The sequence below is a fragment of the Melanostigma gelatinosum genome, assembly GCF_949748355.1.
Source record: "Melanostigma gelatinosum genome assembly, chromosome: 11".
Classification (NCBI taxonomy): Eukaryota; Metazoa; Chordata; class Actinopteri; order Perciformes; family Zoarcidae; genus Melanostigma; species Melanostigma gelatinosum.
In genome coordinates this window covers 18,869,816-18,883,042 of record NC_136644.1, presented here as the reverse complement: position 1 = coordinate 18,883,042, position 13,227 = coordinate 18,869,816, and the positions used below count along the sequence as shown (strand labels likewise).

General features: G+C 40.1%; 1 protein-coding gene across 1 annotated transcript in view; it reads left to right on the top strand.

The window, feature by feature from the left end:
- Positions 1 to 482: 482 nt before the first annotated feature.
- Positions 483 to 13,227, top strand: part of coro2aa (coronin 2Aa) — a 31,490-nt gene continuing 18,745 nt past the window's right edge. The window contains exon 1 of the mRNA XM_079279526.1: positions 483 to 661. Coding sequence (XP_079135652.1) covers positions 647 to 661 — 15 coding nt within the window. The 5' untranslated portion in view covers positions 483 to 646. The remainder of the gene's footprint in view (positions 662 to 13,227) is intronic.

Here is a 13,227-nt window from a genome sequence, read left to right as displayed (position 1 = left end):
CACCTTTAAACACTAAACCCTCATTTCGATTATTTTACAACTACTGAAACTGCTAAAGATACACAATAGTCATGTGTATTCTATTAAAACAATGAGTCGATCTAATAGTTTTGTGAATGAAAGCTGTGTATAGTTCACATACACATGATTAACACAAACTGTTATGGAACCATTAAAGACGCAAAACAATCACCAAACACATGAAACATTGACATATTAAAGCAAACTGTCGTGGAACAATGTATGCAAGAAATATAATAGAGGATTTATTTTGTAATCAACCTGGATTTCCTCGCCACACCCTCCTCTCGTGGCATCCTGTGCTCTCATCTCTCCTCTTCCTCCGCCCTCTTCCTCCTCCAGCTCTTGTTTTCTATTTTTTTCTCGTGGTGACGGTGCGGTGTGTTCAGGAGCCACATGCTCTGGATTTGAGCCAATTCAGTCAGCTATATTTCTGGGTTGTGGGGGGGACACACTCAAGGTCGAGCCTGTCATCATGACTTTTCACTGACCACCATGCAACAACCACCGGTGTTTTAACTCGTCTTCGCCCGGGCTGCTCCACCACCACCACCACCACCGCTGCACTTCACCCAGTCCTCTCCAGGGAAAACTAACCACCACCTGCCGACGCCTCTCGCACCATATGACCGTCTCGAAGGTGAGTTCACTCCGGTCGAAACTGCTGCAGCATGTCAGCGGTCGCTTGTCATGTTGCAGACGTTTTGCGTCTGCAGCGCTGCACTATGAACGGATTGTGCTGCTGAGAGTCGGGACAGTTTTATTTCACAGGCTTAACACTTGCAGCGTGCGGCTCTGCCATGCGGCTTCACAGCCTCCTCTGACTGAGCGGAAAAACACAACTCCAGGTCTCGCGCGCGCGCGTGTGTGTGTGTAAAGGTGTTTTAACTGATTGTTTTGTGTCTTTAATGTTGTTGTTTTTTTAAACTGCTGAATCTACAAACTAATTAATATGTAGCACTGAAAAGACGAGACAACTCTGTGTTGATAACTTGATTGAAATGAAAATGAATCTCAAACAATACTGATAATTGATTATTATTATTTCTATAAAAAGGAAATGCTGGTTTCAACAATTTAAATGTGAGGACTTTCTCTATTTTGGGTTTTTGATAATTGGTTGGACAAAACAAACTGGGGCCTGCAACTAATTATCTTTTATTTAATGATTAATCTGCTGATTATTTTACAGATATAATGAAATGAACCACCAAGGAGAAATCTTCAAATGTATTGTTTTATCCCACCAACAGTCGAGAAATCTGAAAAGATCACTTTGGTATCATCTTTGTTGAAAAAAAAGGATTAAATCTTCATGTTTTAGAGGCTAAATCAGAAAATGTTGAATAGTTTTAAGTGATTTTGTTGATTCATCATTTCAGCTCTAAATAAAACAATTCTTCATTTTGTCTGAAGAGTCTTTGAAGTTTCCCCACTGTCATTCACAGGAACTATGATTATTGATTATTTGATTGAAAGAAAAGTTATCCCCAAGAATACTCCATAATTGATGAATGCTTCAGGCCAAGTTTCTTAAAACTTACATCATTGCACATTTGGGTTTTTGACAAAACAAATGATCTGAATTACCTAAAAATTGTAAAATAATGGGTTGCAGCCCCCTGATTCACAGTCTCATCCGCAACATTTTCTTCAAATATATCTAGAATAAAGTGTTTTATACAAATTCAGAGAAAGTCATCTCTATTTCTGCAACACATCATCGGTATAAGTGAAATCTCTGTGGGTGGTTGTACTCCGTCCGTCCACCAGTCCAACAGATGGTTTGGATCCATTGTTTTTGCTCACTTTTGTCTGGACGAACGTAAACAAACTTAAGACAAAATAAAAATCAGTTTGAGAGCTCTGAGTTTAATGACCCGAGTCTAATTGTCACCACATGTGGAAAACAGTGGGATAAATGTATAATTTAGTGCCAACTGGCTCTTCTAGAGTGGCATCCCTTCCCAGATGGGCAAGGTTTAACATTGGTCAGGACAATAATTCAATATGAATGTTATTTCTTATTTTCCATATCATGGCATATGTTGATGTTGGAATATATTCTTTTTGGGATGTTTATATTTTTTTACCAACAACCTGAGGCTCAGCAGGCTCCAGACCCACTAAAATAAGGAATACTATAAATTAACTGTAATTTGAGTGGCTAGACATAAAAAAAACGTTCTCTTTCCATTTATGTTTAGCAAAACTTCGACCACAGATACGTTGAAGTCAGCTTCTACATTTGGTGAGACAATAAACCTCACAGGAGAACAGCACATCTTCACGGCCTTGTACATATTTTTAATGAGGAGTTTGTGGCATTTGAAGAAACTGTACTCCTTTTCTATTTGGTCCTACTTTGTCCTCTTGTGAAATCTGTTGTGCGCTTTCATTTTGGTGCCATAAAACGTGGCCTTTTATCTCTGGCATGTTATCACACAGACTGTTAACACATACCTGAGATTCTCCCACTTTTGTCCAACATGTGACTAGTTCTGTTTGCTATGCGGTTATTCAGAAGCTCAGAAGCAGAGGCTCCATTGCTTTTCTTCTAAGTTATTTACTGTATCTCACCCACGTCAAAGGCAGCAGCTAGAGTTGTGTTCAGGTTTGTGAGGTTGTATTGTACACAAAAGGTTGCAGGTGTCAAAGTCCTACCTGCTGTAATTACTGCCGTCAATTGAAGGCGTGCTTTTAAACAAATATGCCCTTGAGCCTGAGGGCCTTATTGGCCTCTTTGTCTCGGCCAGGCTGCTGTTGTGCAATAAAGTGAACGCCGAACAACATATGGTATAACCTGTATTTGGAAAATCAGTGTGCCTTAATTACCGCAGATCATCATTTCCCTTTATGCCTCTTGGCATGTAGGACAGCAACAAAAGTCTTCCACTCCTGTCTGTCCTGGGCGAGTCGCTGGATGGCGCCCCATGAGTGGTTTAGGCTCTGCATCTCCTTCTCCACAGTTCTTCTCCATGTGTTTCTTGGTCGGCCTCTTTTTCTTTTCCCTTCTGGTGTCCAATGTAAGGCTGTTCTTGTAATATCAGCAGGATCTTTTCTCAACACATGTCCTATCCATCCCCATCTTCTTCTCATTAGGATGGTCTCCATGCATTATTGTTGGCATTTGTCATACAGGTCTTCATTTGAAATGGTGTTTGGCCAGAAAATGTGCAGTATTCGTCTTAAACTGTTGGTGTGGAAGGTTGGTAGTCTGTTGAGGTCTTCTTGTGTCATTAATTAATTACCGCAGATGCCTGTTGATTATCTGCTTAAGATTGCATGCAAGTGTAGAGTTTTTAATCTCATGGGAACATGAGACGGAATGAACAGGACGTGTTGTAGCTACTCGAGCTGAAACGGGTAGCAGTTTAGTTTGATGGACGGAAAATGATCAACAGATAATCAGTTGCGTAAATCAATAACTTGTTTGACATTGTTCCAGGTTCTCAAATGTAAATATGTGCCGTCACCTTTTGAAAGCAGTAAGCACACCTTATGTCTTTGGACCATTAAACAGATGATCTGGCGCTTTTCATTACATCACACTATTTTTGTATTGATAGATTTGGGGGATTTGGGACAGTTAAGCCAACATGGATGAGACGTTCTTAAAGTGCTCAGTAGAAATGGAAATGTCAACGTCCACATTTCCTTGACTTCTGGGCACAGACCGCCTGCTGATGAGGATCATGTGAAATGATAGAAAGCTCTGGAACCGCTACTAAATGGAACTTGAGGTGAGATTGTTTTGTCAAGGCCCAATAATGAACTTTGAAGCGAGACATTTAAAGGCATAGCCTTGGACATTTTTTATGAACAAAAGCTTACTGTAGAACATTCAAATGAGTCAAAGGCATTAGCTGACGAGAGGAAGCCCAACTGAGCTGCAGCTCAGCAGTGTTTGGACTGCAGTATGTGTTGACTTTGTGGCGTTTGATGGGTCATCAGGTGTTACTCCACACTGAGGTGAAGAAACCAATGAAAGGGTGGTTCTTGAAGTCATTATGTAACCAACTGTTGTGTGGGTGTGTGTACGGTAGGTGTGTACAGATTGCTAAATACAAAACAAATGGTAATAACCTGTCGCTTTATGATCACTACAGAGCTCTGTGACTTATTGCTTCAGTATGATCCATTAGTCTTGAGATAATTCCAAAGAGCTTTGAGAAGCTGCAACCAGAGAATATTTCACACGTTTCGGCCCAGCTAGCTTTAGCTGCGCGGATCAATGCAGATGTTGGGCGATTCACCACTTAAGTCTAGACTGAAATATCTCAATAACTGTCGGATTTATGTTGTGATCTTTTTTACAAACATTCATCATCCCAGGAGGATGAAGCCTACTGAATTAACGTTAGGTGTTCTCCTCAGTTGTACTTTGTGTTTAGTGCTAATTAGCACATGTTAGCATGCTAAACCAAGATGGCGACCATGGTAAATCAATCAGCCAGATAGCGTTGTAGTTGTGAGCGTTAAGCACCACTGTGTCTTAAGTGCAGCCTCACAGAACATGACCTGTTTTGTCCAGCTCACCCGTACATATTAAATGACAACAATGTAAAAAAATAAAATAGAACAACATTGTGAGCAGCTGGAACCAGCTAATTGATTATTGAACAGTATTAGCAAAATAAAACTGTGGGCTTGTGTCTTCTTGCAGCAACTAAATCTGTGTGTGCAATGCGCTCCTATTTGCATTTACACTGGATTATATCACTGATTTAGGAACAAGTTAGAAACTGCCTAAAGGTGAACGAGATCACCTCACATGTCCTCTGTTGCGTGACTACCAGAGTCAAACCACACTTTGTGCCTGGAGGTGGTGGAGAACCTGATGTTGCCACTAAATGCCTCATACATGACTTTACCTCCAGAACAAAGCCCCCAGGGGCCGTCCTGTCTCTGACTCCACCATCACCACCACTTCCCATGTGGCTCACTTATCATGAAACCAAGTGAGGGCCTGCCTCTCTGCCCAGCAGGGCCGAGGTGACTTCATGTTGTTGGTGCTCGTTTAAACAGATTTATTCTGCCTCTGTCAGGATTCTTAAACAAATGGAATTATCTAGAAATGTGCGTTGGATTTATGATTTTTGTCTTCAAAAATCCATTAGAACAGGAATAAATGTTTTCATTGCGTTCTTTGAAATGCAGTTGAGTAATTCAACGCTCATCGTGTAACTTTGCTGAACAGTGACGGCTCTAGAAAAAAGACGCAATGATGGTAAACACTGGTAATGTAGTGTAACATTAGAAGAGTGACTTAAAATCAATCAATCAATTCTGCATTATCAACACTAACATAAGCTTACTTGAACCACCATAAGCGAGTGGTCATACTACGAGTGGCAGTTTACATTTTTTATTTCCATTACTGATTATTCTGCCAAGTATTGTTGTGATTTGTCATTTATAAAAAATAAGAAAATTGAATAAGAAGCTCCGTTTTTGTCTGATTCATGTCTTTACCCTCTTTTTAAAAATTGTGCCTCGAGATACAAGTCACTCTTCATCAGGTGGGGCTGATTCATCATCTTTGTCGTAATCTATCGAAATGACAGTGCTGAATTTTAGTGATGAATTTTTATGTTCACTTGATGCGCTCGAGGCAGCAAACCAAACTGATTCAAACAAATCTGCCATATTTGAGTGCTCGGGCTTTATGAAGCAATCTGCTGGTGGATGTTGAGGATGATTACTGTACTCGTCCTGACAATGGTTTCGGAAGTCCTAAAACGCTCTTATGTAACCGGAGAGTCTGCACGTGACCACAGAACCTCTCAGTGCTATTGTCACAAACAGAAAGCCCATCAGCCGACCCCAAAGGAAACCAGCTCCTGCTGTTCTTTGTCGCTGCAGGGCCTGGTCATTTACACAGCGATGCTAAATCACTTTGTAAAAAGACGTGTTTGTATTTCCAGTCTTCTCTTTACATCACTGGTACTCGGATCAGTCGCGGCAGGTTGTCCTGCACGTTTCTGACATGACAGCTGTCCGACTGTTTGAGGATTATCTGCTCCCACGAGGGGATTACTTAAAAAAACGGAGAGCGAGAGAGAGTCTGTGGATTTGTGCAATGTCAAGCTCACTGTGCTCTTGTACCAGTTTTCAGGCAGCAGGGAGGTGACTCTGTGAAGGCTCGTTTTTCATGTCCACCCATTTATGGTAAATACATTTGTCATGGAAATCTTGAAATATGAGCAGGTAGTGGTTCCCAATCTTTACAAAAAAGCAAATTTACATGAGACCTTGAAGAAAGGATTTATTTTTCACCTCAGATTGTTATTTTCAGAAAGTTTTATCGGCCTAAACACGCAAAACTATGCAGTATTTCACACAAAAAAACAAAGATAAGAGAAATGTAGATGCATCATCCTTCCTAACTTATATTAATCACCTTGTATGCTCCTCTGTCCTACAACTGTTATTTCATCAAGGTTCAAATAGATGTTTTGCTCTTCTAGTGATGACGTACATCAGCAGCTATACCGTGTGTGGGTGTGTGTGTGTGTGTGTGTGTGTGTGTGTGTGTGTGTGTGTGTGTGTGTGTGTGTGTGTGTGTGTGCGCTCCTGTTGTTTTCTGGAGTCTGAGGGTTCATCGTGAAGCAGATGGGTCAGCAGAGTCTGATTCATTATTCATCAAGAGAAGTAGATGGCCTCTTACACTGATGTGTGTGTTCACCATATCGATTCCACAGTCCTAAAGTAGCCCTAATGGTTGTTCCTCAGGAAAAATGCTGTCGGAGCAAATGTATGTTTGCTCCCTGACAAGTACTGTGTACATTTTGTTTATTCGACTCAAAAAGAGCAACTGAATGAAGGCTTCAAATCTGCAGTAAATGTACAGGATCCGTAATATTATGTGTAGGTTAAAGCAGCTCATGTTGTAGGTCTATTGTAAAATAGGGATATGACTTTTAAATCCACCACTGGTGCAGACTCGAATATCTCAGCAACCATAGGATGGTCTTTGAAGAAATGTTGCACAGACATCCCCAGAGGGCGAACCCTCATGCGGTGCCAACTTCAAATGATCCAAGTTTATTGTTTTAGGTATTTATTACTTCCACTTCGATGCTCAGTTTAACAGTTGTTGTGGTCCAATTATTAGAAATCCACTACCGGTCGATAGTGGGGCCAGTTTGTAGTGCAATGTCTCTTAACGCGTTTGAATAAATTTCCATGAAATTTGGTTCCAGGCATTGACGTTCCCTCAGGATGATTTGACATAGCTTTTGTAATCCTTTTATTTGAAATCTTTGCACCACTATCAGGGCAAAATGATGTATTTATATCATTTAATTTGTCCATTATTTTTGGATTATTGACCAAATCTGCAACTGATAACATTCTAATCAACCTTAATCTGTGTTTAGTGCTAATTTACAAATGTGTGCATGCTAACACGCTTATCTAAGATGGTAAACACTGCACCCGCTCAACAGCAGCATGTTAGCATTGTCATCGTGAGCGTGTTAGCCTGCTGACGTTATAATTTAGCTGCAGCCTGACTGAGCTGCTGGCGACTCTGCAGAATCTGATCTTCCTACATCGACTGAAGTGCAAATTCCAGTATTTTACTAGGTTTTGTATGTTGTGATTGTACACTCCCCAAAGTATTCTTATTCTGACGTTTAAACTCCTTGGTATGAGATGTCGCAGACAAAAGACTTTGGCATGAGCACGTTAGCGAGCTGCTCATTCTGTGTGTCGAGTATCACAACACGCTAATGCAGTTAGCTCATGGAGGTGATCTCATTAGCGGTGGCCTCCCTCAGCCCGATGGCACGGCGTGCACTGCTGCAGTACGCCGTCTGTGTATTGTTTCTAGAGAGAGGCTGTGCCTATATAAAGGCCAGCTAATCCCCCTGACTCACAGAAAGTGAAACTCACCTTGACTACAGTTACTATGGTTCTGATGGATGCCCTTGTGCGGGCGAGGCTCACTGGCGGTGTATTAATTCAAGTGATCAGGATCCCTGTGACTTCTTTGGTCCGCTCCGAGGAACAAGCTCATCGCCTTTGCTGAATAATTAATCCATTTGTCATTTAATATTCATTGGAAATAGTCAATTCTGCAATAAAATGCATCTCTTTAACATATCAGATCCTTGAGCAGCCCGTCTTGAGCTAATTTTAGAACATCAAACCTTTTCCTTCTCCTCTTTGATGCTGAATATTTTTAATTGTGTCAGGAGCTTTTGCTGCGGAGGCCATTGGCTGTCTGCAGAGCAGCTTGGCTTAGTTGTAATTAATACTAGATAACAGAAACCCTCTGGAGGCTACGACCTGAGACACTCTTTTGCCTCTATGCTACGATGTGACATGATCCATGATTATAATTACCTCATACGAGTGGGGGGTGGGGGGGATATTTTCTTTTTCATTTTAAGTCGCCTGCAATTTCTCAACAGGACAGCGCCACATTCAGTTCAGGCTTCTTTTCGTTTTTTCTCTTCTGTCGAATGAACAGACATGAAAACATTTCTTTACAAACAGTTACCAGTTATCTATGAAAGGATCCGGAAACTACTCGTTTAACGAAGTGTCATTTTAGTTCCAGTTTCATTTAGCAAACAACTCAACAGAAGGGAAGTGCTTGACATACTGCCTGAGGTTTAATTGTGTTTGGTGCTCTCCCTGTCTGTGATTTGATCGAGACTGGACCCTCTTACCGTAAGCCAATAAGGGAATTGATTTGGTTTCCAGCTCGTCAAACCCAGCCGACGTTTGCTGTCGTTGTACTCCTGGATGCCAGACGTTCATGTGTTTGTTTGCAAGATTACATTCTACGTGTCTACAATCATCAAAGTACACACAAATGATTCAATATATAACATATTTGAACCTACACGTGAGTGTTGATCTTTAAAGGTGAAACAAAGTGCAGTTTGATGGAGTGTTTCTTTTGATGTGAATTCAAAAATGATTGGCTGTAGAAACCGTCTTTCACTGCCAAAACTTGATGCAAGCAGGTGAGTGAGGCTGTGATGTCACTGAATGGAAACGGCTGTGTTATTGCAGATATTGGGAGTGAATCAGATATGAAAGAACGAGGTGCGCTGCACAGGCATGCTAAAAATGTGACTCATGCAACGTTCATGCTGTCCTGAGGTGAGATCACTATCGCACTGTGCTTTAGTGGGCCATATGATGAAATGTGGCTTATTTTGAAACCACAGATATTAGCAACACACATTAGCTCATCTTTTTGATTTTCTTTTCGATACACTACATGGAAACAAACTTCGGCTGGCGAAGATATAATTCAATGATTGTTTCAGTGGATTTTAGTCACAGTCTTAACCTGTTGAGACACATGAGTAGATTATGATCTAAAACTTGAGCTTACATGTTGTCTTTATTTTAATTAATGTGTGTTTTTTTAATTTGAGCTTGTTCTCACAGTTGGTAGTTGTTCCTTTTTACACTTAATAATGACATCAGTCTTGTTCCCTCTTAACAGATAAGAAAGGCACTTTTATCAACGATCAAGCTACGCTGAATTTTATTGCAATAAAAGGTTTAAGATCATGAATCGCTTTTTTTATTTTTGTTTCTCTTAAATATCTGTTACACAGACTGCCAGACACCAATGACAATGAGCTCAATGAGTGTAATCTTCCCAATTTGGATTTGACTCACTGGTTTTCTTGTCTTCCCTGAAAAAAACTTGTACTTAAAATGATGTTTTGTTACATGAATATATTTGTTAATTTCCTAGTTTGATGCAACAAGCATAATGTCTGACAGTGCATTCATGTATATTGTCAACCTCGGCGTGAAAATTGATCTCAACAACCAAATACAAAATACATTTGTCTTTCCATTGAAAGAAGTTGCATCTCCATTTAATCACAGTCAACACTGAACAGTTTATTGTACAGTATTTATAACTGTAGATGTTGGAGCAGGAAATTGACATCACCATTTATAATGGAGCACCTTGAAAGTAGGAACATATATTTGTAAAAAATCAATACATTTCCGAGTTCAACATTTACTCTTTAACAGTAATGTTACATACACCTTAAACTGCAGATGATGTTCATATTGGAGTCTCTAAACCACCCTCAATCACAGCATTAATTGAAAATTGAATGATACTAGAATCTCCTAGAAAATTGACTGAATCAGCATCTTTCCGGGCAGGTGTGGCTCCTCATTTGCACTGCAAAGCAACAAGACCAAAGCATAAACAACATGCAAATGAAGGATGAATTGAAAAAGCTTGAAGCTGCCCTTCTCATGTGCTCAGTACTCTCATATCAGTGCCATATGAAGTGATGCAAACGGGTTTTATTTCTAGGCAGGTGCTGCCCCAACCCTGTCATTTAGACATTTATTTGCTTTCTGAGCGACTCGTGTAAATGAATCCGTCTTTAATGGAGTTTTCTGTGGACACAGCATTCAATTATTGACTGCACCTGTTCAGTTAAGTACTTGAATGGGACTGCACTATTTGCTCAGTTGGTGCAAACACTTGAGCATTTAAAGCCCCACATTGAAAAACGTTCGGCGCAAGTGCAGAAAGACTCACTCCAGCAGTTTAGGCTCCAAGCGGAAACATGGGATTGCACTTGGCGGTGAAAGCGGGTGTTTTACAGTCACAACAGAGTCAGGCGGCTAATCGGGAACGACAACGTGAGGAGGCGAAGGTCATTGTGTCTCTGTTGTGTCAAAGGCTCCGGCCTGTTTTCTCACAGCAGCCAGCTATTAGGTTGTCACAGTGTGATCTGTCATTAGCGAGCAAGCCTTTGTGGTTCGAGCTCTTTTGGAAAGAGTCACAAGCTTTTAGGACTCGTGCCCTGTCCTTATTGAAAATCACCACAACACACACCGGGGCTGGGCGATAATTCAATATGGTCATTTATCGTCTTTTAATGGAGTCGTTTTAAGATTAAATCATGTATCAAGATATCGTGATACACCACTAACGTCGTCTGAATTGATAATAAGCAACCAGCACGTAGTAATGCAAATTTGTCAGAAAATCTGATATGAAATATTTCGAGGGAATATCATTTTGAAGATTGTGGTTTTGTTTTTGCAGCACACTTTGACTTTGTATAACCACTCAGTTCGATGCGATGAACACGTGTATATATGGAAATATTGATTTTTTTCTTTGTGATTTTACTTGAAACTGTAATGTTCACTTTGCAATTAAGTTAAAAGAGAAAATACTAAGTACTTTTAATTTGTCAAGCATTTTATTCACTGAAATGCTCTATCATTATAGAAGATTTTGGCCATATCGCCTAGCTCTATATGATATCCATATCGTGATACGAAACTAGATATTTTCTTATCATAATATAATAATGGGCATCTTTTCTTGGTTGTAAAAGATGCATAACATTAAAGTGATGTAATTTTCTGGACTTATCAGACAGTTCTAGCTGTTCTATTATTGGCCTTTACCCACATAGTAATTATATCCACATTACATATGATTATTTATCAAAATCTCATTTTATCCCAACAATATTGTCGCAATAATAATTTTGAGGTATTTGGTCCAAAGTGTGGTGATATTTGTTTTAGTTCAAATCGCCCAGGCCTATCACACGCACTCTTTCAAGAACACACACACACACACACTATAAACGCCACGGTTTAATCCAGAGCCAAGAATTGAATGAGAGGAAATACAGTTTGTAAAGACAAGTGGCGCTTCGCCAGCAAAGTGTTCATAAATCAAAGTGGTCTGTCTGCTTTGATATAAGGAGCAGTTACATGGTGGCATTGGTCAATCACTCCACTGTTTGTCTGTCTGCTTGATATCTTGGACACGCCTCTGGCACAGTGATATGTATGTGTGTGTGTGTGTGTGTGTTTGTGTCCGTGTGCCGTGTTTGATCAGATTATACCAACCTCAGGTTTCTAAGTATCTCTAGTATCTGTATATTCTCACAGATACTTTTAAAGGTCACATTTGTCTTTTGATGTTGGGTGCGCATTAAATGTTCTCCCCCGAAAGGTTGTTGAGTCAAACTCCTGCATTTGATGAGCCAAACTCTTCCCACATCTTTACCAGTTTGTGTCCTGTTTCTGCTTATCTCAGAGACATTTTGTGACCGTTGGACTTTGTTGTGTATTTGGGGGGAGATGTGTTTGTGGCCAGCTCTATCAGCAGTGTCTACGTGTGTGGGTGGGTGTGTGTGTGTGTGATAAGTACATTTTCCTAAGCACTCGGTACAAGTTTGGGCTACAACATGCATGTTTTGAATGTAGATTTTACATAAAAAAAACAGCATCTTACAAAATATGATGCAATGCCATAGATTTAAGTACATCCGCGGTAAAAACAGTAGTTCAAATTAGCTGCTGCTCGCACATAAATTCATCTGTTGTAATAATTCAACAATATATACAACACTCTAAAAGAGGTCATGCTGCATACTGATGATGATTTTACTGATTATATTTCTGTACTTAAATACACGTTGTTTTTCTGATAAGTCTGATCAAACCCCACCGTCAAAGTCCGGCTATTGCAACTAGAAATATGTTGTTTTTACTTTGAATGTGGAAATTTTTGTCACAAATATGTCACTTTAAAAGGATGTACGAAAGTACAATTTTAAATGCAGGATTTTTTTTATTAATGGAGTATTTTACGGTGTAGATAATTAAGTTAATTTAACGTTTATTTACAATGAAATCTAAAAATAAATAAAACTTGACAAATTGGGATAAAAGTTAAGTTAACCTGAAATATGTTCACCTCACTAACCTCTAACATTGTTCGGGAATGAATGAGGATCACTTTAGAACAGGCGTGCGTGCACGTTTATGGCATCGCAACGATTGATCAGCCCCTCAGCTACACCCCCGTTTGACCGAGTGAAGGCCAGCTTTTTTTCAGCTCCTCCTCTTATTGACCCCTTAGCTTCTCCTAGCCTCTAGTGCTAATGTACCATTACATAATGCTTCAGTTTGACTCGCAGTGATGACCACCGCTGTCCAGCGGAAGCGATGTGAATGGCTGAGTGAGTTCAGTAGCACCTGGGCATTTTGTCCAAACAATCCAGCCAATTAAATTTTGAGTGTATGGAACAACAGAGGACCGATGGGTTGAGAGGGACTGCCAAAGATTCTGACTTTAAGTGGAAATATCAGTCTGGTGTGTGTGTAGTGGAGAACGTCTGGCCTGCACACAGTGAAACTTATGAATGGATTAAATGAATAAATCTA